At 54.8% G+C, this 25307-nt stretch overlaps 11 protein-coding genes across 11 annotated transcripts; 4 read left to right on the forward strand and 7 right to left on the reverse strand.

The window, feature by feature from the left end:
• Positions 1-7: 7 nt before the first annotated feature.
• Positions 8-1651, forward strand: ALG11 (GDP-Man:Man3GlcNAc2-PP-dolichol alpha-1,2-mannosyltransferase; the record flags this gene model as incomplete). Its single annotated transcript, XM_056207839.1, has 1 exon — positions 8-1651. One exon carries the CDS (start codon positions 8-10, stop codon positions 1649-1651), a length of 1644 nt encoding a protein of 547 aa, XP_056063814.1.
• A 24-nt stretch (positions 1652-1675) lies between these two features.
• Positions 1676-2641, reverse strand: MVES1_003023 (uncharacterized protein; the record flags this gene model as incomplete). The annotated part of the gene is made up of 2 exons (XM_056207840.1): positions 1676-2316; positions 2347-2641. The coding sequence occupies 2 exons, from the start codon at positions 2639-2641 to the stop codon at positions 1676-1678; spliced, it is 936 nt and encodes a 311-aa protein (XP_056063815.1).
• A 134-nt stretch (positions 2642-2775) lies between these two features.
• On the reverse strand, positions 2776-3659 carry CIR1 (Putative electron transfer flavoprotein subunit; the record flags this gene model as incomplete). The annotated part of the gene is made up of 3 exons (XM_056207841.1): positions 2776-3396; positions 3426-3562; positions 3596-3659. 3 exons carry the CDS (start codon positions 3657-3659, stop codon positions 2776-2778), a joined length of 822 nt encoding a protein of 273 aa, XP_056063816.1.
• Positions 3660-4078: 419 nt separating this feature from the next.
• Positions 4079-6025, forward strand: MVES1_003025 (DNA helicase; the record flags this gene model as incomplete). Its single annotated transcript, XM_056207842.1, has 1 exon — positions 4079-6025. One exon carries the CDS (start codon positions 4079-4081, stop codon positions 6023-6025), a length of 1947 nt encoding a protein of 648 aa, XP_056063817.1.
• Positions 6026-6101: 76 nt separating this feature from the next.
• On the reverse strand, positions 6102-6739 carry ncs1 (Calcium-binding protein NCS-1; the record flags this gene model as incomplete). Its single annotated transcript, XM_056207843.1, has 3 exons — positions 6102-6585; positions 6618-6642; positions 6676-6739. 3 exons carry the CDS (start codon positions 6737-6739, stop codon positions 6102-6104), a joined length of 573 nt encoding a protein of 190 aa, XP_056063818.1.
• A 112-nt stretch (positions 6740-6851) lies between these two features.
• TRP4 (anthranilate phosphoribosyltransferase) lies at positions 6852-8072 on the forward strand (the record flags this gene model as incomplete). The annotated part of the gene is made up of 1 exon (XM_056207844.1): positions 6852-8072. One exon carries the CDS (start codon positions 6852-6854, stop codon positions 8070-8072), a length of 1221 nt encoding a protein of 406 aa, XP_056063819.1.
• Positions 8073-8085: 13 nt separating this feature from the next.
• MVES1_003028 (ABC-type xenobiotic transporter) lies at positions 8086-13798 on the reverse strand (the record flags this gene model as incomplete). The annotated part of the gene is made up of 2 exons (XM_056207845.1): positions 8086-9238; positions 9315-13798. The coding sequence occupies 2 exons, from the start codon at positions 13796-13798 to the stop codon at positions 8086-8088; spliced, it is 5637 nt and encodes a 1878-aa protein (XP_056063820.1).
• A 266-nt stretch (positions 13799-14064) lies between these two features.
• ade5 (phosphoribosylglycinamide formyltransferase 1) lies at positions 14065-16173 on the reverse strand (the record flags this gene model as incomplete). The annotated part of the gene is made up of 1 exon (XM_056207846.1): positions 14065-16173. The coding sequence occupies one exon, from the start codon at positions 16171-16173 to the stop codon at positions 14065-14067; it is 2109 nt and encodes a 702-aa protein (XP_056063821.1).
• Positions 16174-16249: 76 nt separating this feature from the next.
• On the reverse strand, positions 16250-18604 carry FZO1 (mitofusin; the record flags this gene model as incomplete). Its single annotated transcript, XM_056207847.1, has 1 exon — positions 16250-18604. One exon carries the CDS (start codon positions 18602-18604, stop codon positions 16250-16252), a length of 2355 nt encoding a protein of 784 aa, XP_056063822.1.
• A 114-nt stretch (positions 18605-18718) lies between these two features.
• MVES1_003031 (uncharacterized protein) lies at positions 18719-20296 on the forward strand (the record flags this gene model as incomplete). The annotated part of the gene is made up of 1 exon (XM_056207848.1): positions 18719-20296. One exon carries the CDS (start codon positions 18719-18721, stop codon positions 20294-20296), a length of 1578 nt encoding a protein of 525 aa, XP_056063823.1.
• Positions 20297-20615: 319 nt separating this feature from the next.
• Positions 20616-22964, reverse strand: RPL25 (60S ribosomal protein L25; the record flags this gene model as incomplete). The annotated part of the gene is made up of 9 exons (XM_056207849.1): positions 20616-21055; positions 21147-21192; positions 21591-21674; positions 21705-21923; positions 21956-21989; positions 22254-22277; positions 22497-22527; positions 22594-22613; positions 22915-22964. 9 exons carry the CDS (start codon positions 22962-22964, stop codon positions 20616-20618), a joined length of 948 nt encoding a protein of 315 aa, XP_056063824.1.
• Between the last annotated feature and the right edge of the window lie 2343 nt (positions 22965-25307).

Genomic DNA, 25307 nt, shown 5'->3' on the forward strand with positions numbered 1-25307 from the left:
TCATAGGATGGAGGTGGTGCTGCGCTTTGGTTTTATTTTCTCCTTTGCCATCACGTTTATGTACTACATTTCCAGGTTTGCTTGGAGGAGGGCGCTGCGCGATACAAACAAGCAAAAACGAGCTCGCATCCTTGTCTCTCTCGGTATTCGCGAACCCGGAAAGTACATGTTTGTAGGATTTTTGCACCCATATTGCAATGGTGGAGGGGGCGGAGAGCGTGTATTATTTGAGGCGATCAGCACGCTGCAAAACGACGCCAATATCATTAGCGTCGTGTACACGGGCGACATTGAGCCCTTGCCCGACGGTGTGAGCAAGGCAGAAATTCTGGCCAAGTGCAAGGAACGATTTGGTATTACGCTGCGCGAAGACCTCGTTGCTTTCTTGCCGCTTCGTAACAGGTACCTGGTGGATGGAAGCTATTGGCGCTACTTTACGTTGCTTGGTCAGGCATTTGGCAGCAACCGTATCACGTACGAAGCATTGGGAATGATGGTCCCGGATGTATTCATCGACTCTGTGGGCTACGGCTTCTCCATGCGTGCCGTTAAAAACTTCTCGTCCAAGATCCGCGTCGGCACCTACATCCACTACCCGATGATCAGTTCTGACATGCAGCGTCGTGTACGCAGCCGCAGCTCAGGCCTTACGAACTCGTCTCGCATTGCCGATAGCATTTTGCTGAGCGGTATCAAGAGTGTCTACTATTTGATTTTGAGCACTTTCTACGGGCGAGCGCTGCGTGCCGCCGATTGCATCGCCGTGAATGGAACCTGGACGCACAACCATGTGCAAGAGCTGATGCGGCATACCGTCCCACGCCCTTGGACTCCGTATGTGCCCCCCGTCCACATTGTGTATCCCCCCTGTGATACGGAGCAACTCGCGCGTCTGCCCTTGGACTCGCGTCAGCTTTGCAGTATTGTGAGCTTGGCGCAATTCCGGCCAGAAAAAGACCACGAAATGCAGCTTCGCGTGGTGCACCGTTTGCTTACCGAGAACGCGTTTTTGCGGCGTGCACAAGGGGATAGGCGCCCACTCATGCTCACCATGATTGGTGGGTGCAGGAATAAGGAGGATCGGGCGCGCGTCGATTCGCTCCAGATGCTCGCCAAGGAGCTTGGGATTGAGCGCAACGTGGAGTGGTGCATTGATGCACCGCGCACCTTGGTCCTGGAGAAGCTGCGCCGCGCAAGTATAGGTCTGAGTACCATGGTGGACGAGCACTTTGGCATTAATGTGGTTGAATACATGGCCGCGGGCCTGCTCACGCTCTCGAACGCGTCCGCAGGTCCTCTCTTGGATATTGCTGTGCCTGTGGATGGCGAGGTGACTGGATTTCATGCGAAGCAGCTTGAGACCTACGTGGAGCAGGCGTACAAGCTGCTGACCATGCCCGAGGTTGATGCATTCCTCATCCGCGAGCGCGCACGCAAACATGTCGTGAATACCTTTAGCGACCAACATTTCTGTTCCGCATGGAAGACCAAATTCTGGGACTGGCTGGTGCCCCCAACGCTTTTGCAGCTCAACGAGGAGCGGATCCAGGAGATCAAGGAAGAAAGGGCACAAAAAGCGCTAGCGCAGGTGCAGCGCGCCAAGGAGCGCGAGGTGCGACGCATCGCAGCAGAAGCCAAGAAGCAGGTTTAGTGTAGTAGCTAGGAGTATTTACGACTAAACTTCAATGCTGTGGGGAGTGCCGAAGAATAGCTTAAGCTGATCATAGATGAGGAACTGACTGCTAACCAGTGCGGCAGTCATAATAATCCTGGTTCCGAGGCCTGCCCATAGACCGACAAAGCCAGTCTGCTGGGCGGCGACGCCCAGCTTGGACATCATGGAACCGTGGCCGACGCCGCCTCTGTTAATCTTGGATAAGAGCGTGTCGGCAGGGTGTGAGAGGATCGCAGCAACGCTACCAGCGACGATACCACAGCCAAGCTGCACAGTAATTTGTCCGGTCTTGCCCGCGCGTTGCAGCTTGTCTTTGGGCACGTACGCATTTACAAAGTTGTGCATCATCTCGTTCGTATAAAACTGACCGATGGAAAAGGGGACCTGCTTCAAAAGGATCGGAATGTAGCCTGCATAGAAGCCGCCCATTCCCTCTTGCGCCCACATGCGCTGCATTGCGTCGACAAGTCCGCGCGCGTAGCTAGGCTGGGACACGAGACGAATACGCGAGGCTTCCAACGGGGTAAGCAAAGTGCTTGCAATCAGCTCGGCAGCTGTGGCTGAGCCCATGTATACAAGCTGGCGGTGCTCCTTTGCCTTTTGCACGCCGAAGTAGTCGATTGCCTGCTTCTTAAAGAACTCTGCAGGTTAGTCGTGAACTGCGTACGCACCGTAGCCGCAGTACTTGGCACCACCCTGGATCAAGTACCCTACAGCAGTAGATCCAAAGCCTGTGAGCAAGCCACTGGGACCGTCTTTCATGACGATAGTCTTTGCCATCTCCCTCATGGACATTTTGCTGCCCGAAGGTTCCAGCTGCAAGCGTGTCTTGACAACGTCCACGGGCGTCAGCGCACCGTGTGTGACCGTTGCACAGATTCCACCTGCGGCAAAGAATTGCGCATAGTTAAGAGGCGAGAACTGGGGCGCAGCAGACAGCTTTTCGGGCTTGATAAGACCGGACATGGACGTAACTAGAAGTGTTGGCCCAAGCACCACGTTTGCCAAGTCCCACTGCAGATGACTAACCAAAAAGGCTTATCCAATCCAAACGCGCAGCACTACCCAGACAAGGGTTGCATACTACAGATCTAGCGCAATTAGATACGGCCAGCTTCCTTGAGCTTGGCAATGAGCTCGTCGACGTTCTCGACCTTGGTTCCGCCTTGCCTCTTGGGCGGCTCGGAAACCTTGAGCGTCTCCAGCCTAGGCTGGATCTCCTTCTCGAGACCGAGGTCCGAAATTTTGTACTTCTTCATAGGCTTCTTCTTCGCCTTCATAATGTTCGGCAGCGACGCGTAGCGCGGCTCGTTAAGACGCAAGTCAGTCGTAATCACCATTGGGATCTGACTCTCGACCACGCCAAGACCACCGTCAATCTCGCGAGTGACGGTGACCTTGTCGCCCTTGTCGCCCTTGCCGCTGAGCTCAACCTTGGACGCAAACGTTGCCTGCGGCCAGTTAAGAATACCAGCAAGCATCTGGCCCGTCTGGCTTGCGTCGTCGTCAATGGCCTGCTTACCGAGGATCACAAGGCCAATCTCCTCCTCCTCGTTCGCCTTATCGATCGTAGCCTTGAGGATCTTGGACACGGCCAGAGGTTCCAGGGAGCCTGGCAAAGACTTATCCGGAATATCTATATGGATCGCATCATCGGCACCCATCGCGAGAGCAGTGCGAAGCACATCCTGCGACTTGACAGGCCCGGCAGAAACGACAGTCTGCGATCAGTAAATGCCTGGGCACGCACAATCTTTTTGATAGCATCCTTGTTACGCTCGCGCAGACGGACTGCCTCCTCGACAGCAATCTCGTCAAAGGGGTTCATTGAGTGCTGCACGTTTGTGTCGACACCCTTGCCGTCCGATGCCACACGGATCTTGACCGCTATAGTTAGAAGCACTGTTCACGTTTGCGTACCATAGTCAATCGCACGCTTGATCGGGACAAGCACACGAAGCTGGTTTACAAGGGTTGCACGCATGTTGGTAAATGTGGGACAAGCACTGCGGAGGAATACGGGGCTGCGTGCGGCCGGGCTCTGTTCAGATGCAATCACCACGTGGCAAATGCCGTGTGGAGGCCACGCGTGCAGCCACCTCTGCCATGCCAACGCCCGTGCGGGCGCCGTGTGCGAGTGCAGCCCGAGCGTGGCTGGACCGGCAGAAACAGCTGCTGGTGCGTGAACGCGACGAGGAGCGCGAGCAGAATGCACTTTTACTCTCACGTGCACCGCCACGGCTGCTCGAGCGAAACGGTCTGGCCCTGCTTGGCCTCCACGTCGCCAATGTCCGAATTGGGCAGGGCGCAAAACTGTGCGTGTCTGTATAAACTAACAGCAGACTTGTTGACGTGGAGCGGTCGAATGTCCTCCATGGAGCGCCGCAATTTCCGCCGCATGCGATGCGCCCCGGCGATGTCGTAGCGCTGGAGGAAAATGCACTGGAGAAAAAAGGCACCAAGGCGCGCCAGGAGCGCGGTGTGGTGTTCCGGGTCACGGACACCTTGATGACGATTGCGATAGATGATGCACAAGGCAAATCCAAATCAGAAGATGATGTGCGCACGGATTTTACGCTACCGCCAACGGTACGCGTAGTGAAACTAGTCAATGAAGTCACCTATACTCGGATGGAGAAATCGCTCGATACGCTTGTTCAAGTTTTGGGAATGGCGGATCCCACGTCAGAACTAGGTGCGGCTGCATCGTCTACTGTGCGATCCTTGTTTGGCCTTCATCCACCGACGTGGGAAAAGACGTCTAGAGAGCACGCCTTGCACAATGCGCGACTTAACACGACCCAAAAAGACGCGCTTGATTTTTGTATGCGGGCACAGCAGTTTGCATTGGTGCACGGCCCGCCGGGTACCGGCAAGACGACGCTGATTGCAGAGCTCGTGGTCCAACTTGCATGTGCGCATCCCAACGCGCGGATTTTGGTATGCGGCGCTAGTAACTTGGCCGTAGACAATTTGCTCGAACGCGTCTTGCTTACACACGGCTACAAGGAGCCATTGAATGCCGCAAACGCGTGTGTGACGCGTATTGGGCACCCCGCTCGCGTCTTGCCAAGCCTGACGAACGCGACGCTGGACGTGCAAACGACGCATTCGTCGGAAGGCATGCTTGTGAGAGAAGTGGCGCAAGAAATTGAGCAGCTCATGTCGCAGCTTGCCGTTCACCGCGATACTCCGCGTGCAGGCAATAAAAGTGGGCGTACTGCTCCGCGCCCAAAAGGTGCCGAGCGCCGCAAAATGTGGGAGCAAGTGCGCGAACTGCGCAAAGAGTATCGGAAGCGCGAGCGTTCGCTCACCGGCACCATTTTGCAGCGCGCACGGATTGTCATGGCAACATGTCATGGCGCAGGAAGCAGACAGTTGCAAAATATCGAGTTTGACTACGTTATTATTGACGAGGCTGCACAGGCTCTGGAAGCTGCGTGCTGGACCGCCATTCTAAAACTGAAGAGCGACGGGAAGTTATTTCTTGCTGGCGACCATTTGCAATTGCCACCGACAGTAAAGGCGCAAAACACGCGCAGCGATTTAGCAGGACACCTCACGTCGCAGCTCAGCGTGCAGATGGAAAATGGCGGCGCACTGCGCCCTCCCATGACGCTGGAAACGACGCTGTTTGACCGGTTGCTTGCCATGTACGGTGATGACGCAAAAGCACTGCTCCGTGTGCAGTACCGCATGAACGACGAGATCATGGCGTTTCCCAACGAGGCTTTGTACGAGGGAAAGCTTTTGGCGGATCCAAGCTGCAGTAGCATCCGCTTGTGCGACAGCAATACTGAGGAAATGGACGCGGAGCTTTGGAATGCACCCGTCGTATTTTATGACACTACTGGCACAGGGATGTTTGACAAACTCGCCGAGGACGACGCGCAAGGATCCCTGCTTCAGTCCAAGTCACGGTGCAACGAAAATGAGGTTGTCCTCGTTGAGCGGCACATTACTATGCTGGTCGAACATGGGATAGATCCAAGTTGGATTGCCGTGCTCTCTCCTTACGCTTCACAGGTCGACTTGCTGAGCTCCCAACTTGGTCAAAAGTACGAGCAAGCGATCGAAATCGGCACCGTGGATGGTATGCAAGGTCGCGAGAAAGAAGTGGTGGTCATCAGTCTGGTGCGAAGCAACGAGGAGCACGATGTGGGATTTCTGCAGGACAAGCGCCGTCTGAATGTAGCCATGACGCGTGCAAAGCGCCAGTTTGTGGTTGTAGGCGACGCAGAGACCATCAGTGGCAGCGCGCAAGACAAGCGTGCCGCACGCGCCTTTTTGCGCGATTGGATTGATCATTTACATAGCCATGCGCTCGTGGAAATGAATCCGGAGGTGTGAAAGGATGGTGCTATAAAACTGTGAATGTGAAAGGCCAAAATGTATATTACAAAATTTCTCGCTCGCAATGGCATGGCTATACAAGACCGTCGTAGAGAGACAATGCTTGGACAATGGAGGGGTCCTGCTTGGAGCCCTCCTTGAACTCTTCAAACGACAGCTCGGCATTCTTATCATAGTCCATCATGTGAAAGATTTTGTCGACACGCTTCTCGGGTGTATCTTCGTCCCATGGCAGCTTGACCATTTGACCGGTCATCTTATAAATAGCACGCACAATGGTGAGCATTTCATTGTACGTGATGGTTCCATCTCCATCGATGTCATATAATTGAAACGCCCAGCGCAGCTTTTCGTCCAGGCGCCCGCGGCTTGTCACACTCAGCGCACAGATAAACTCTTTAAAGTCAATCTGCCCATTCTTATTCTCGTCAAACACGTTAAACACGTAGTCTGCTAATGCGGTCGGATCCCCAAAAGGAAAAAACTGTTTGTATATGCGTGCAAATTCGGCCTTGTCAAGCGACCCCGACGGGCAGTCGTTCATAAAACCCTTGTACCTGTGGTGAGTTGCGCAAACCATTGTGCATACCATTGCTGAAGCTCCTTTCGGTCGACTGTTGCGTCAGCTTGCCACATACTATACATACAGTACGTGTTCTTCTGCAATTCGGAGAGCTGCTCGGGACTAAGCTTTGACTGTGCCTTGCCCATGCCGAATTGGAGTGCAAGGAGAAAGAGGCCCGGCGTGCGCCTGTGCACACCTGCTCCTCTCGGCCGAGACGCAAACTCCGTGGATTTCCAGCGCACGGTCACGCTTTTCGTCATGGAATACTCGTTGGCGACGTTCAAGCCGCTCTTGACGCAGCTGGTGCTGAGCGTGCCGCTGCCCAAGCCTCAGTCGGGAAAACTGCGCACGCCTGGTCCGCAGCTCTCGGATGAGCAGATGATGGCACTGCTGGACCACCTCACCGACACGACCTTTACGTCGAACCTTGCACACAGCGCCGTCATTGGGTCTGCGCTCACGGTGTTGCGTACGACAGGCACAGACATGAATCCGCTGGTGATAGCGCATGTGCGTAGGCGACTTGTGGAAAACGCCCAGCTGGTCGTGCCGCCGGTATTGAAGCCAAGCGGCTATTCCTATACCGGATTTGTCGACATGGTTGGCACCGGCGGCGACGGACAGGACACGTTCAACGTCTCGACGACGGCGGTATTTGTTGCGGGCGGTGTGGACGGCATGCGTGTGTGTAAGCACGGCGGCAAGGCATCGTCCTCCACGTCCGGCTCGTCCGACATGCTCATGGCGCTGGGCATTCCCTTGCTCGATGTGGACATTTCTGCGCTTGGGCCCGTGCTTGAGGAGCTACCATGCTCGTTTCTTTTTGCCCCTAAAGTGCACAGCACGCTGGCACCATTAGCGCCGATCCGCGCGTCGCTCGGGTTTCCTTCCTTATTCAACCTCGCAGGGCCATTGTCGAACCCAATACAGCCCGCCCGCGGCGTGTACGGAGTCCATAGCTCCGGGATCGGCTTAATCTATGCGGAAGCGTTGCGCATGATCGGTATGGAGCGAGTCTGGGTCGTGTGTGGCCAGGAAGGCCTTGACGAGATCTCTCCGGCGGGCCCCACCGACGTGTGGGAACTGCGCGACGGAGAGATTGACCACTTCATCGTGTCGCCAGCCGACTTTGGTGTGCAGACACATCCATTGGCACATGTGCGGTGCGGGACTGCGTCTGAAAATGCATCGGTCGTTGTGGCCATGTTTGGTGGGCACGCAGTGGAGGACGTGCCGCTCGCGCAGCCGCTCGTCGTGGCGCCAGACGCACCTGGCGAACAACTCGCACCCATCCCACAAAATGTTAATATCGGTGCGATTTACGACTACACAATCATCCAGGCCGCTGCACTCCTCCACGTCGCTGGGCGCGGCTCGCTCCCGGCGTGTGCAGAGCTCGCGCGCGCCTCCATTGCATCGCGGCGCGCACACGCCGCGCTTTCGCAGCTGCGCGTGGCCATGACAACACTGGCGAAGTAATATACTATAGAGTCTAAACATCACGCAAGAAACCCTTGTTTTTCACGCGGTACTTGTACGGCGCGCCGGCCTTAAGACGGTCCGCATCGTCCTTGGGCTTTGCAAACCCATTCTTGCCCTGGCCGAAACGCGGGCGGCCACTGGCCTCGCGGCGGGACCGCTCCAGGCGAATGCGGCGCCCAAGCTCGGTCTCGCCGTCAATATGGCCCGGTGGCGCACGCACAGCGCCTCCCGTCTTCTCGTTGTCTGATGCAAACGCAGGCGGCTCGTTGGCTTCGCCGAATTTGCCATCCTCCATGTACACATTCTCCACCGTGGACACGACTGTGCGAGGACCGTTGGGCGTGCGGAACAAGTGCTCATCCGAAAGCAGCTCGCGGCCCGCCGCGCCGAGGTTGTCCATGGAGCGGTCCACGTCGGCCTGAGCAAACGCCTCGTCAGTAAACTGCTTTTCAAACTTGCTCTCGTACGTCTGGCCCATCGCGCGGGCGACGTCTTCGAGGCGCTCTTCCTCTGCAATCGTCGGCTGTCCTTCTGCGATACGCTCGCGATCCTCTTCTTGGCGCTCAATTTTTGCGTGGTCTGCAAAGTGTTGCAAATCCTCCTTGTGTGTGTACTTTTCTGCCGCTTGATCGGCCTCTTTCTTGTGGTAGATGCTCTCGTGGTGGACGTAATACTCCGATTCCTCGTCGTAGTGGTGTCCAAGCGCGTCCTTGCCGAACTCTGGGAAAGAAGGCAGGGCAGACGGTCCGCCGCGCATAAACTCGTAGCGCGAGATCAGCGAGTCCTGGTTCTTGTCCAGGACGCGGAGCACCTCGCGCACAATCGTGTCGGCCTTGGAATCGTGCACCTCGGCCTCTGGTGAATGTTTACGGGAGAGCGAATGGTGAACGCCATACATGGCCTCAATCTCAGCACGATCCCACACGCCATTCCTGTCCAAGTCGTGCAGCGCAAAGAAACTCGGCAGGTCAAATGCGTTAATGTGGTGCTCGTTCTGCATGTGGTTCTGAATGTAGTTGGACGAGCCTTGCGCAGGGTTCGCACTCAACACGGCGTTGTTTCCTTTGACTGGAGCAGCGTTCCGTGCGTCCGCGATCGCCGCGCACAAAAGTGCAGCACCGATCCACGCACCGCCGAGCATGTTGTAGAGTGCGGAGCAGTGGCTCGGTTAATGCAAATTATGATTGGCGTAATCTATGTAGTCCACGTGGAGCGGAATAGTGTACAAGTGCTTCTCACACAGAGCGCTCGAGCGCTTGGAGGGTCACAAGGTTGGCGTAGATGCCCTTGTGCGTCATGAGCGACCTATGGTCACCAGATTCGGCCACAACACCGTCCTGAAACGCAAAGATTTTATCCGCGTTGGCGATGGTGGAAAGGCGATGGGCAATGGACACAGTTGTGCGCCCTTTGGCGGCAATGTCCAGCGCTTGCTGCACAATTTTTTCGGAGTCCGAGTCCAACGCAGAGGTAGCCTCGTCCAAGAGCAAAACTTTGGGTCTGCGGATCAATGCACGTGCAACCGCGATGCGCTGCTTCTGCCCACCGCTGAGCTGCGTGCCTTTTCCGCCGACCTCGGTGTCGAATCCATTTGGGAGGCCTTCGATGAAATCGAGAATGTTGGCTTCGGCGGCAGCCTCGCGCATTTGCTCGTCCGTGACATCATCAGGGTCGTCCAATGCACCCAGGCGTAAATTGAACGAGATCGTACCATCGTACAGCGTCGGCTCTTGCGAGACCAGCGCAATGTGCTGGCGCAATGAGCGGAGATTGATGGTGCGAATGTCATGGCCGTCCAGCGTGATGCGACCGCTTGACACGTCATAAAAGCGTTCGGTTAGCTGGATGGTAGTCGATTTTCCGCATCCACTGCTGCCGACCAAGGCATTGTGCGTGCCAGGAGGGAAATCCATCGAGACACCGCGCAAAACAGGCACGCTTGTGCGCGTCGGATAGCGGAACTTGACCTCTTCGAAGCGCAAATGGCCTTGACAGTTGTCGAGTACGATACCGTCGTCTGAGTACGCATCCATGCGCGGCTTGGAGTCCAGCAGTTTGTACACGTTGGTCGCAGCGCTGCGCGCATTCGAGATATCCGGGACAAAGTTGAATACATTGCCCGCCTGGATACTGCCAAAGACGACCGCAGTGAAGATGGTAAAGAACTGGCCGTTGCTGTACTCGCCGCGGAAAATAAGCCGACTGCCGTACCAGAATCCGAGGGCAATGACGAAAAAAGAACAGGACTGGGAAAAAGCGAAAAAGACGTTGCCCCACAATGCGGCGCGTTTGGCAACGTGCGATGCATCGACGAGCGACTCTTGGTACTGTTCCAAGCAGTCCTCTTCGCGAGTAAGAGACGCCACAGTACGGATCGCACTCGCAGCCTCGCACGCTTTTTGCGAGGAGATCAAATGCGCGCGCCGCACCTTGACATCTTTCATCACGACCAAGCGCAGACGCACAAACCCAGCCGAGAGGGTGAATGGAATGCAGGCAATCACGACCAATGAAAGCTTCCAGCCATAGATCAGCGAAATGACGGCGCCGACAATAAGCGTGGAGATGGATTGGACCACTGTACCCATCGAGACACCGATAAAGCTATTGATCTTTTGCGTGTTCTCAGCAAGCGAGCTGGTCAGTGCACCGCTGTTGTGGTCTTTTTCGTCAAAGAAGGCAACGTCGGCGCGCATGTATGCACGGAACATTTTGCTGCGCAAGCGCTGCATCAAGTAGGACGAGCCTTGTTGGATCAGCGACATTTGGAATACAGTCGCGATCGTAGACAAAATGGCAATGACGAAAAAGTAGAGCGCATGGTGGTTCGCAGTGTGGCGCATACTGTTGCGCTCGGGCTGCGGACACGGTCCATCAATCGCACTGGAGCATTGTTGGAAATTGGTGAGCGTAAGACCAAAGAGAATCGCGAAGGCAGGATATGCGCCTCCTGTAAGAATCGCACAGATCATGCCGGGCAAAAAGAAGGGCAACAGCAAATCTTGACCCGTACGGGCAAGGCGGAGCATGAGATACACAATGCCATACACCCTTTCCTTTGGCTCGACGTCTTTTTCGAAGGAGGGGACGCCTGAGAGACGCATAAAGTAGGTAGAGACTGTGTCGCGCGTCGCAATGCTCAAGCGCGATGAGCTTGGATTTTGAGCGTCCGCCTCTTCTTTTGCGTACACCGGCGGCATTGGAAGGTCGTAGGAGTTGGATTGTTCCACCTCGTCTTCCAGCAGCGCCTCGGTGTTTCGCTGGTGGATTTTCTGGGCGTGGACAAGGTTTGCATAAATACCTTCTTTGATGTCCAAAAGTGCATTGTGTCGTCCCTGCTCCATAACCAGGCCATTCTTCATGACCACAATATTGTCCGCATTCTTGATCGTGCTCAAGCGATGCGCAATGGTGATGGTAGTGCGGCCTTGTGAAGCGCGCTCGAGCGCCTCTTGCACAATGCCTTCGCTCGCAGTATCCAGCGCACTGGTTGCCTCATCCAGAAGCAAAATCTTGGGGTTCTTCACAATTGCACGGGCAATGGAAACACGCTGTTTCTGACCCCCAGAGAGCAGCGCCGCGCGCTCACCAACAAGCGTATCGTAGCCTTCTGGGAGCTGCATGATAAAGTCGTGCGCGTTGGCCTGCTTGGCGGCGTCAATGACCAAATCGTTCTTGTCCTCAGGGCCCAAGTTGGCATATGGACTGTTGATGAGGCCGTAGGCAATATTCTCCCGTACGGTCGTCGCAAACAAAGTCGGTTCCTGCGACACCAAGCCGATTTGTGTGCGGAGCCATTGGATGTTGAGCTCTGTAACGTCGGTGCCGTCGAGTAAAACATGTCCAGACCCTGGATCGTAGAAGCGCTCCACCAAAGAGATGATGGTACTCTTGCCGGACCCCGATGGACCGACCAAGGCAGTCACCTTTCCAGCGGGAATATTGAGCGAAAAGTCTTGCAGGATAGGCACGTCGGGACGCGAGGGGTAGTTGAAGTCGATGTTGCAAAAGGAAATGTTGCCCACACAGGTGCTTGGGCGCAGTCCACTGGGGCTCGACGAATCTATTTTGGAAACGCGGTCGATTGTCTCGTATACTTTGCCACCTGCGGCGAGTGCAAAGCTCAGCGATTGGAGGTTGGGTGCAAGCATCGCCATACCAAACGCGCCAATCAGCACGGAAAAAATCACATTCATAACCACACCGCTTGCAATATTTCCACTGGCGAGGAGCATGGAGCCGTAGTAAAAGGCCAGAGCATACGCCGAGTACACGCAGAAAAAAAAAGCGCCAATGCCAATTCCCGTGGCGACCGCGCGATGTTGGCTCGCCTCTGTCGCGTAGTGGTTCTTGACGTCGTACAGTTTACTCAGGTGATCGTTCATGGCAAACGCTTTGGCGGTGCGGATGGTGGAAAGCGTTTCTTCTGCAATCGACGCGGCTTTTCCAACATAATCCAGCTCAATCTGTTGGTACTTGGCCACAAGCATGTTCATAATCACTGCCGCGAGCACAATGCACGGAAGAATAGAGGACATGACCAGCGCAAGGCGCCAGTTGCGGACGTAGGCAACAATGAACCCTGCGACAAAAGTGGCAATGAGCGAAATCATCAGCGGGATCTTGTCGCTAATCCCATCCTGGATTAGCTGAATATCACTTTGGATGCGCGTTGTGATTTCGCCTGCGCCTAGATTGTCAAAGTATGCAACTTCCTGCCGCAAGATCGCTTTCAAATACATTTTCCGTATCCGAAGCGTGATGACTTCTCCCGTGTATACCCAAATTGCCATGTACAAATAAACCACACACCAAGTAACGATCCCAATAATCACAATGTACAATGAATTCATCGCCGTCTTGTGCTGCATATCCTGCAAAATCGATATGGCCTGCGAGGGATCATTTCGCAGTTGATTGCCAAAGCGCAAAAAGTCGGAGGCAAGATCACCAAAGAGGATCGTCATCACCGGCTGCGCCGAGCCGGCTGCAGCTGCACAGACAAGTCCAAATACATTGAGCAGTCGTTCCGTGGGCGTTGCAAAGCGGAACAGATCGCCAAGCTTGGCGGGCTTTGGCACCGCCTTTTTGGGCACCGCGCCGACTTTTTCGCCCTCGCCCTCGCCCTTACCTTTACCTTTACCTTTACCTTTACCTTTACCTTTGCGCTTCCCAGGGACAAGTACCTCAGACATCGGCCCTTGCTTTTCCTCCATGTTGAGAGTATCATCATTTTTTTCCGGTGCGGAAAACCCCGGCGTGCCTTGGTCAAACATGCTGTACGTCCCGGGCGATTGGAGCAGTTTGTCGCTGCTGTTAAACATACCCGAGCTGAATTGGCGGCCATGACCAAACCGCGTGGGCTGCAGTGGATGGCCCATCGAGGGCGACAATGGAATGCCCAAATGGGCGCTGGGGCGGAACGGCATAACATGTTGTTGGCCCCGCTCGCGCTCCTGCTCGTCCCAGTACGTCTCGGCAAATGCAGGAACGCCATCAAATGTAGGAGGTGTCATTCCCTCGTTCAGTTGCGGCTTCGTCTCGTCAAATACGATTGCATCGCCGTTACTGTCGTACCCAAACGACGCATCGTGCGCTTGCCGGGCATTTCCGTGCACAGAATGTCTCGCGCCGTCCGCATACGGCATATCCTGTGGTACCTGGCCGTACATAAGATGCCGACTCTGAACATAACTGCTTCGTTGCGTAGAGGCGGGCGACATGTATGCGGGACTCTCCCACTGCGGTGAAGGTTGCAGCAGGCTGGTCTGTGATACGGGCGGTGTTGATGCGCCGTTGTGAGGCGCGTCAACCCAAGGCGACCATGTATACCCTTCGTATGCATGGTCCGCATCGTCTCCTCGCTTCGACTGGAAATTGTTCCTGCCGTCGCTCATCTCACACGTCGAGCCTTATCCAAGCCGAGGCGCTCGCCGTGGAAAAGCTAGTCTGGTGCGCCTTTGGGTGTATTGTATGCAGGCTACAATAATTACGTAATCTCCGGCTTGGCCCCTGCAGCGCCGCGTGCTCTGTGCGAATGAGCGACGCGGCGTGAAATTCGGGCGTCGGCGGCGGTCGCGCTGCGGAGAAGCAAGGGCGGCTGGCTGCCTTGCAGGTGTGCATCGTCCCAGCGCCCGCGGGACAAGACACGGAGGTCCGTTGGGACGATGGTCGGAAAGGTAAGCACATGCACGGGCGGGCGCATCGCTGTGCCACCGCCGCGGACCGCTTGTGCCGCCGCGGCCATAGCCTCGGCGCGATCCAGCGCCGCATAGATCGAGTCGCTGTCGTGTGCGCAGCGGCCGATGAGCACGTAGAGTTCCAGCTGGTCGTCGAGAATCGCCACGGCATCGGGCTTCAGCGCCGCACTGGTGAATGGCACGGGTGCGGCGGCGTCGTGCGTTGGGTACAAAGCTGGCATGCGCTGCGCAGGAAGCGAGCGCCGATGCAAGATGTGCCATCCGTTAGCATAGTCCTGAGTAGGAAATAGTTGCCACCACGCTCCGTCAGCGCCTTGCTCCACGACGACAGGTTGGCCGTGCAGTGTGCGGGCAAACGCCTCGGCGCTGTGGCGCTGTGTGTCGTCGCTGCCACGGCCGTGCCATACGTAGACGTATGCAGGCGTACGTGCGACTGCGCTGAATGCGGCGCTCAATGTGGGCGCGGCGGGGTCGACCTCATCTATGAGTACACCGTCGCCGCGGACGGTGAAGAGCTGCGCGTCACAGGTGGAGACTGTGTTGTGCCTTGTTACGAGGTGGCGGAGCGCGTGCAAAAAAGCAGGCGGCTCGCTGCCTTGGTGCACAACTTGATGCGAGGTACCGAGTTTCGCAAGCGCCCCGGGCGGCGTCGAAGACGCAGCGCACTCGCCGCGCCACAAGTACGCTGTGGTGCCATGCACAAGCACGGCACTGTCTGTATCGTGCAGCACAGGCCACTCCGTGTCGAGTGGCTCGAGCTCTGTGCCAGAGACGCGCGCAAAAAAAGGCAATTCTTCGCCTGCAAGCACCTTGATGGTCGCGTCCACAATCAAGCGGTGCTCCACGGCGTGCATTCGCTCTTCTAGCGCAGCGCGTGGCTCGCCTTTGTAGATTGGCACATTCTGCACTAGAATCGGCGCGCCGCGATCGACTTCTGCTACGACCTTGTGGACCATGACCCCGGTGTGCTGAATCTCACCGCGCTGGAATGCATCGTACGCACGGTCGATGGCGTTTGCGCCGTCAAATGCGCCGGGAAGCGCGGGGTGAAGATTAATGATTGCGATGGGGTGGGTGGGGCGATGGGAGAATGTGGGTGGATGCGCAAGGCTTGTGGCGTGGCCGAGCGCGCTGAGGAACGTCTCGGAGACAATGTGCATAAATCCGGCAAGGACTACAAGGTCGGGAGGCGCTTCGTCGCCAAGCACACGCTCGGCAAGGACCACGTCGTAGTCCTCGCGCGTCTTGCCGGGATTCCTGTTCTGGAACGTTTTCAGGCTGTGCACGACTGTGGGAATAGGCGGCTCGACGTTTTTCGCACGCTGCAGGCCGGAGGCAGACATTCGATTCGATAGGACACGCACAATTTGCGCGTCGCGAATGGTTGGATTCGGTTCGCACGTAGCGTCAATGAGGGCCTGTAAGTTGCTGCCGGATCCGCTGATGAGCACTACGATGCGCTTGCCGTGTGTGCTTCGCAATGGCTTTGCAGCCGGTAGGTCTGTTTTCGCAGCATCCGCCACCGTAGTGCATTCGTCGCTAGCGCCCATATCGTTACGTCCCACTGGACGCTCGTCCGCGTCTTTACCATGCAGCTCTTCGTGCCGCTTTTCCAGAAAGCTCGCCATGGATCCTTCTGGCTTTGCCATGCCAGGCAAACCATGATACTTTTGTCGATCGCCGAGCGACGCCTCTGGAGGCGAGGTGCGGCCGTCGCCTTGCAGCTTGCCAAGACGCGGCTCGTGTGCTTTTCCGCCCATAAACGCAGCGAGCGATACTGGAGCATGGCCATCCCCAACACTTGCATGGCCAGTCGGCCCGTTTTCTCCGCCGTACCGCGCAAGCAAAGACTCTGTACGACGCAGCGACGCGCTCGCTTCGCGCTCCTCTGCAGCCATGGCGCCAAAAAGGATCGTTGCACGTGATGACTGCGATCCGTGCGCTTGTCCACTGTATTCTACATGCATACTAATACTACTTCACCACATCAATCGCGGATGCGACCGTCTCGGACACTGCCGCGGATCTGTCCACTGTATTTTCGAACCACGCCAGTGCAATTGAGGCACACCGTTCTTGCTCTTCCGCCTGCTCGACACACGTACGGCATTTGAGAATCGCGATGCGGAAGCGCTCCTGGAGATCCCAGCTGGCGAGGCGGAGTACTTTGCGCGTTTCTCGAGTAACACGCGTCCCATGCATGGTGGAAAATACGTCCGATGAATTGCGCAGCATCGCTTTGCTGTTCCCAGAGGCGCGGACGCAGCGGCCGCTTGTGAGATCGCGCTTCAAGCTACGCCCAACATTGCGGGGAACGGCGTTGGGCAAATCAAGGACGACCCACGCAAGCGCACCCACACTCGCCAGTAGTACAATAGGAGGGGCCCAGCGGCGGGCAGTACGGCTGCCGAGAATATCGGTGACGCGCACGAATGCCTCGATCGCAGATTTGATTCCAAGCGATCTTGTCCCTGCCAGTGTTAATGCGCCGAGCCCGAGCGATATACTGGGAAGAAGCAACGTTTCATCGGCAGGTTTCGTAGCGCTGCTGCCTGTAATGTAGGCAAAGCGGTGCGTGACGTCAAACAGATCCGAAATGTTCACGGCGACAACGTCGACGCTGACACCGATACCAGCCAGCATTGTGCTCGCATTCTTGTGCGCAAACATGGCCTCCGGAACAAACACACGCTCTGGCTCGTCACTCTCGGGAAGATGTGCAGCGCCCACAGCATCAATCTCGTGTATAGCAGCGGTCGTTGTGGTGCGCGCAGCTTCCTCGCACTGTTTAACCACCGCGCCCAGACTTGTGAGCAAAGCAAGCCGAACATTCCGTGCGTATGACCAAACCTCAAACAGGCCTGGGTATGGCGGAAGAAGCACAGTGGCATCCGCACACTCGCCACGCCCAATTTTTTCCAGCGCAGCGGCAAGCGTGCATTCGGTTGCCTCCATCGTGCGCGCAACGACGCGGTCTTCCACGTTCTCAACGACGCGCTGTACTTTGTGTGCATTTGTCTCGCACATGGCCAGCGCGGGGCGGCTCGCGGTGAGCTGCGCATGGGCGGCATCGATGTCGTCTTTCGCAGCCTGCATATTTAGCTGGGAGAGAAAAAGAATATCGTTGAGGAGGCGCTGCAAATAAGTCTGTGCAGGCATAAGCTTGGACTTGGCGCGGCGGCGCAGGACAAAATCGTGCAGGCTCATCTCGAGGTTGTCAAACTGCGCGTGCTCATCGCTAGCGCCGCTCGCCTCGCACATACTGCGCGCGTCAACAAAGTGAACTAGCTGATCGGCCTCCTCATACGTGCGTGGACTCAGCGTACGGATCTGCTCCAATACACGCTGGCGGCACTTTGCCTTATTCTGGATTTCGGCGTACTTGTTCACAACGACAAATACGTACGCTTTCTCGTTGCTCGCATTCTGGAGAAACTCACATGCGCTCAGTGTAAAGTGGTTTTCAGCATCCACAACAAAAATCACCACATCAATTTCCTCCTCGCGCGTAAAAAGCGCGGTGGTGTGTACGCAGTCGCGGTTCAGGCCGGGGGCGTCGATGAGGGCAATGTCCACGGCCTGGTTATGCAGAAGCGACATTCGAGAAGCCTCGGCGCCAGTGCAGTAGCACTTTAGCACCGGGTGGATCTCTGCCCCGCCGTCTTCCTCCTCTTCAAAAATGCGCGGAAGCGCTGACAGTGTGCGCCGTTCAAACGTCGCGTCGTCAGCCACATCGTACTTCGCCAAATCGCGCACAATATGCACTTCTTCGGCACCTTTATTCTCGTGTGCTGCATCGTGAATCTCACAGAACAACATAGTGCATGGCTGTTGGTCGACAGGCATCATTTCGCGCCGCATAAGCGCGTTGACAAAAGTCGACTTGCCGGCATTTAGGTCACCCGTGACAAGTACTTTGGACTGCGTGTCGCTAATACGGATGCGCAATTTTTGCAGATGACTTGTGCAGCGCGCCATACGCTCGTCCAGAAGCTTGCCGACAGAAGACTTCTCCATCGAGTCCATCAGCACATTTGCATTCACCGTCGCGCCGAGCTTGAGTTCCAGGCGCAGCACGGACAATGGCTTCGCCTGGTCAGATTGCACCTCTTCATTGTAGCGAAGCACCCATTGATCACGATTAAACTCGCGCAGCCCACGCAAGATTGTGTCGGTGTCGTCAATCGCGCCGACCAAACGATCGCGGCTCTGCAGGAAAGAAGTCTGCTGCAGATCCAAAGATGCATCTGGTGGTGCCAATATAGTCCCACCAGTCACCTGCCCCATCTTGTCCGTCATGTACTCCTTCGGTACCTTGGCGGCAAGCATGGCAGGGCCAGTAGATACAAAGAACAGTGGCGTATGAACGCACCCAGTGGCGTTGCCACGTGGCTGGCATGTGCTCCGTGCCGCAAGCCAAATAGATTCCTGCTATCTGTGCACATGGCAAGCATTTTTGGAACGCTTCGCAACCTGGCGTATCCCCAAAAGCTCACGTTTGCATTCGAGTATGCAGGCGTGGCTAATGGTGCGAGTAATGCGGTGTTCGATGCGATCATAGCACAATGCCCGAGTCTCGTAGGCACAAACCAGCCGCATATGTCCAGGCGGCTTCCTACCGGACACTTGCAGACGGTCTACTCTGCTGCAGCCGATTTCAGCACGATTGATCAGGTGCAGTACAAGAGAAAAGTGTTTTTGACACCGGATGGCGGGACTATTGCGGTGGATATTGCGCCGCCTGCATTGGCCGAGCCTGTGCAAGCGTCTGAAGATGTGCCCACCGTCGTAATTCTCCATGGCCTTACCGGAGGCTCGCACGAGTCGTACGTGCGGAACTGCGTCGCACACTTTGTGCGTCCCAAGGACCAGGGTGGCTGTGGCTTCCGCTGTGTCGTCGTGAATTCGCGTGGATGCGCCGATACGCCCGTTACGTCTCCGCAACTGTATTCGGCTGCGAACATTAGCGATCTAGAATCTGCCTTGCTTCTTCTTACGCACATGTTTCCACAATCGCTCATGACGGGAATTGGTTTCTCGTTGGGTGGCGCTATCTTGACGAGGTACATGGGTATGCGTGGGAAGGAGACGCCGCTGCTTGCTGGCGTCGTTGTCGGCGCGCCGTTCCAGCTCAAGGTAGCGAGCGACTGCATGGAATCCTTTTGGCTGAACAACGTCTATTCGCACGTCATGGGCCGAAATTTGCTGAAGCTGCTGAGCAAGCACGCGGATGCATTGGCGCTTTCACCGGCACTCTGGGACCCGTTGGAGCGCGCGTTTGGCGAAAAGATTCGTCCGGGTGATGAGCACAAGGCGGAGCTCGAGCCAAACTCGCCCACACGCGGCACGCTTCGGTTTGTGGACCACTACGTGGTGACCCATACGGGAGGATTCAAGGCTCCGTATGGCGAATTCCCTTTTGCGGATGCAGATGCCTATTATTACGGAGCGAGCTCGACCAATACGCTCGATGGTATAGCACGACCGTTCCTTGCATTGAATGCGGATGACGATCCAATTGTTCCGCTTCACGCGATGGACGAGTTCCGCAGTCAGTTGCAAAAGAATGACAGTATTGTGTATGCACATTCGCGGCACGGCGGGCATCTTGGGTGGTTTACCGCGAACAATGTGCGCTGGATCAACACTCCCATTGCTGAATACATGACCGCAATCTTTTCCGCTTTCACTGCTCCCGATTGCAAGCACGAGGACACCGGTATAGGTTCCGGAGGACCTCGTATGAGTGCGTGGAAGAGGGACGGCGTGGCGTCCAAACCAGTCGAGGTGGAGCTTTTGCCGGCTTCTGCGTTGCTCCCTGCACTTCCAAGTCGGCGAAAGCAGGTGCAAAAGGATACAGATGATTCCCTTCGCGCTTGGTTGGTCACTCAGGTACTCAACATTCCGCTTATGCATCCGAAAGATGCACCTGCACGGCTTGCCATGACTGAGGTGCCTCCTTTGCCCAAGGGGGATATTCACACGCTCACTTTGGTGCGTAGCGCTTGCATACCATACTGACTGCAGTATCAAGATAAATCCAAGCCACAAGTCGGGTTTATCGAGCTGCCCGCCGAGTGGGCTATTGGTACGTGACGAGCTTGGCACTGACGACAGCGGGCAACAATACCATCATCGATGGGCATGCGGCCACAAAGTCATCTTTGGACACGCGCGCCGTAGCAGGACTATAAGTTTACAAAGTCTGACAAGGAGAGGAAGCAGGATAATAAATAGGTATGGCACGATGCATAGCCCATGCATAGATATCCATCTAGGACTGTCAGCCTACGTACATCAAAAGGTGAAGCATTTTGAATTGCGCGTCTAAAGACACGGCTTAAATGAAACCAATACGGTTGGACACGTCAAGCGCATCCTGGTCAGGCGTGAGACGGATAAACGCTTTCTTCTTGCCGTCGGGGCGAATGAGCGTGTTCACCTTGGCAGAGTCCACATCGTACGCCTCTTTGAGAGCCTGCTTGATCTGGTACTTGTTCGCGTGGCGTGCAACAATAAAAACAAGCGTGTTGACCTCCTCGATCTTCTTCATAGCGCTCTCGGTGTTCACGGGGAAAAGAAGCACCTTGTAAGCATCAGTGCGCGGCGCGTGAGGAGCACTCTTGCGAGGGTATTTCGGGTTACGCGGGAGACGAAGCGTATGCGGGCGGTAGAAAGAGGCGGAAGTGCGCACCTTGCGGAGCACCTTCTGGCCAGAGCTGCCCTTCGTCACAAGCTTCGTAGCAACGTGTGCCTTCCGGTTCTGCACAGTCGTCTTCTCTGGAAATAGTTAGTATGCTGATCCAGCAATGCATAAATGTGCACGAAACCGTTGCTGCGGTATCGGTCTATGCACCGATGCTTTACGTACCAGTAGGCTTCGTCATGCTAGGCGGTGTGAGGGGACAAAACCGGGCCTGGCACGACACTTCCATCGTTTGCGGTTTATCACGTGCAGTAGTACATCATGTGATACGTATAGTTCTGCTACGGTCCGTGCTTAAGTAAAGGGTCTGGTGTTGCGTATGCAAGCAATTGCTGCTGCTGTGCAACAAGGAGCGAGACGGCGGCGGAGGAGCGCGCATCAAGCGCCGTAACGTCTTGCCAGGCGAGCGCGAGAATTGGTTCGGAGAATATTGTGTTTTGTAGGCGCCTGTGAGTGACTGGAGGTCCGGCATTCGTAACACTGTACAATGGAATGGGGTCGTCCATGGACCATATACGGACGCGGTAATCGTCGCCCGCGCATGCAAGCAAACGGTATGTTGGATGGATGCATATACCCTTTGTGTGTCAGGAACTCTGTTTCACGTACAAGTCCTGTAGAATAATGATTGCAATGCCCTTTATACTGGCACAGCGGCGGGTCCGAAAGTCGCGACGCATCTGCAAGCACCATCTGAGAAATAAGCGCAGGAGATACACGTACATCACCATTGGTATACGAAGCAATAAATTCTGTTGCATTGACAAATTCAATGTGGCATACTGCGCCTTGCGACCGATAAGAAAAGACGTGCTGGGGCGCCGATATGGCCACCTTTTGGAATGCTTTCTCCGATACGTGCAACAGCCCATGCATGTCAAAGTAATAGCCCATCACAGTACCAGAGCGCAGACCAATTAATAGCATTGCTTGTTTTTGATCCTGTTGTAAGCACTAGCAGTCGCACGACGTACCGCGCTTGGATGGATCGCCAAGGCCATGACGTCACTGGGCAGCATGAAACGAAATGGGTACCAGCTTGTTTCCATCACTCCAGCGTGTTCTTTCCGCAACGACTGAAGTATCCACACACCTTTCCCTACGCCGAGTACCACCATTGGATTTGGGACGGCTTGCGCGCCGTTCCCTTTACCATCCGGCAAATTCAAGACGGCCATGCACCGTAAGTCGGGATTTGCATGCTTGCTTTGGTCGATGCATTGGGCTTGGTATGGGGACGTGCTCATCGATGTAGAGCTTATTGTAACATACCATCGTTCGCTTGCCGCAACTTCTCTGTACATTGTTAGAAAGCGCCATTTACCAACGTACATAAAAAAGCCTGTATTTGCGCAGAAGGCGTACAGCGAAGTCGTGTTGGGCGAATGAATTAATAATGCTTCTTCGGGTGTTCCAACGAGCCTCACCTGTGCACGGGCGTGGTATAATCCGGCTAGGATGCAAGACGGTGACCTCGTCAAGTCAACGTCGCTTTTCGATAGCTTGGTCATGTACAAAAACGTTTTTCCGTAGCTGGTAACGGGCGCTAGAAAACTTGAATTCGAAACGCATGGAAACCGCTGTGACAGGTCAGAGAGAACTAGAAACGTACCACGAAAGAGGATATCGGGTCTGAATGTGGAATACAATCAATAGATGCGATGTGGCACAATTGCAACGAGCGTATAGCGGCTTTCCACAGCTCACTAAATAATTAACAAATACGACATTGCATACCTCTTGTACCTGGCTGTGTAACGGGAGCTTATTGAGTGCGGTCGCTTTAGTTTCCAGGTAGGCACAATGCTATTTTCTCCGCTTTTTCGTCTCCGTTGGGGAACGTGCTCCTGTTCGTGGTCCGGCGGCACCATATTAGAGGCCAGCCCTTTAAAAAAGCGCTGCTTTCTTAAGTGTTGGCTTTCATTTGACGTACATTGGATCCCATTGGAATCCGGGCATTTCGAACGGCGCCAGTGCCGACATGGTCGGTGCGCAAACTAAAAATAAAAAATTGGCCAATAGTGCAGATTTCAAACTTCTCCACTTCTTTCAGCGTGCTTGTATTCAAGTCTATAATGAAACATTATGCAGCTGTGCACTACATGAACCTTGAAAGTCATCTCAGATGAGTACCACCCCAAAAAACCAAAAAAAAAGGAAAACAAGGATTTAAATGTAAAACGTATTACAGTGACGTGATCCAGCAAAAATGGGGAAAAGATGGTGACGTACATGCATTACACGACTTGCTTTATTGCGAAGCAGACGCATTCGAATTGGTAGTGTTGCCGTTAACTTGAGGTGCCAAAATACGTCTTCTTGCGTTCACAAACCAGTTGGAAACTTGACAAATGTCCAAACCCGTGTAGTTGCAAAAGTATCGTTTATCCTCTTCCGTGGGATATGGATGTTCGGCATGTTCGAGCAGCCAAGACTTGAGCATATTTGTCACCGGCTTGGGCAGTTTTCCACCACGCTTGGGAATTCCCTCTGGCGCTCCAGGCTCAACAGCCTCACCTTTCATAGGTTTTCCGTTGCTCCAGGGACGGGATAAATGCCCAAACGCAGAAGCAGGCGTACTGGGAACAGCCTCAGCCTCTTTTTTAACCAAGGTAAATGAAGAGTCGTAGGGGCTTGCATACCCCGGCAACTCTCCAACTGTATCCATACCCTTGCGCCGCTGTACTGAAGGGACGTATGCGGGATAAGAAGGACGATGACTCGCAGAGTCACCAGTATGAAGCGCAGGCGAGTCTCGTATTGGAGAGTCGGAATACCGCAGGGAGTTATACGAATAAGGACGGTAATGGGAAATGGCAGGGCGCTGCGTTCCGCTGTGCCTGCTTGCACTGTCAGGTGTGCTCCAGCCATGTCCATCTTCACCATTCATACGCCAATGAGGCTCCGGCAATGGCTGTCGGTAATATGGTGCCAAGCGTACAGGCTGGTGACCATAGTGGTCATATCTTGACCGTGTCTCACGAGAAGATGTATAATAGTTTGCAAGTGAGTCTTCCAAACCTGAAACACTTTTGTGATCGCTTCTCTTCTCGTGGTACTCATGCGGCAGCACATAATTCCAATGAGGATGCTCAAGAGGATGCTCATTGTTTCGCATAAAAGAAGGCAATGGAAGCCTTCGTTCAAGACCAGCTTTTTCTTCTAACCTGTGGTATTTTAAATCGATTTGGGGCCACGTCTCGGAACGCAATTCCGCTGGAGCTGGGCAATATCCTGGTAAAAAGGGTGGGGGAAGCATGCGGGGAAGTGATCCAGGCCAAGAGATAGATACATGTTTGTTCACGCCGGCACCAAGAGGTCTGTGATGCGAAGTCGAGAAATTTTCCAAGCTGGAACTTATAGTCATAGCCCCGTCATGTTCATGGGGGCGAGCGGCATCGTCACGTTCCTCGAGTTGACTAAGTGGTGGCAGCCGGAATGGCTGAGATGCTGGGGGGTATTCTTTCACATCCGGCAACGTCCCGTCAGGTGCAATCTTTGTAGAGCCCTTGTCCCATTCTCCCAAAGGCGATTTCGGCTCTTCCTGCCGCAGGTTCCTAGTGGCATCCGCGTCTTTATGTTCAGGACGTTTCCAGTTTTTTGAATGCGCAAATGTTACATTTTGTCCATGTTGAGCAGGATAGGTCTCAGACTCCTCCTGCTTATCCCGCATGGGTGTGCGCAATTTGAAACACTTAGTCTAAAATGGTGGGTTCGTATGATGACGCGCGGAAAAGGGATCATGTACACCCTTCCCTGTTTTTAACAAGGGGATGATTGTGGAGGCATGAAAATGACTGGTCCAGGCCTTGTCAATCCGCCGCTGGCAGTTGCGCATTCATGACAGACACACAAGCCTGTTATAGAAAAATGCATACTGTTGGGCGTATTCGCTCTAATCTAAAAAGAATCAGGGTAATAAAGAACACGTTTTTTGATTGGTCATTAATATGCGTTACGCTGCACAAGACTCTGTTTGCTGGCCCTAATTCACGCATTTGCCGCATTATATCTTACCATATGTGGGCTCAGCGAATACCAACGGGCAAAAGGAGATCGTACAGAGAATGTCGCATTGGCTAAATCGCTGCGAGTTATTATTTAAAGATCCACTATACGATTGAGATCTTTATTTGCCTTGCCCTGCATGCGCAGTGCTGAGTTTTATATTTAGCTCGTTTCAAGTCGCGCGTGCAGGTTTTGGTTCCGACACGCGAGCGGCCGACCATGCATGAAATATACTTGCACACATTGGCCACTGCACTAATTTACTTAATCTCATTTGTCGAACAAGATTTAATCATGCAATGTACCTATTTTCAGGTG

This window comes from Malassezia vespertilionis, chromosome 6 (assembly GCF_029542925.1).
Source record: "Malassezia vespertilionis chromosome 6, complete sequence".
NCBI lineage: Eukaryota > Fungi > Basidiomycota > Malasseziomycetes > Malasseziales > Malasseziaceae > Malassezia > Malassezia vespertilionis.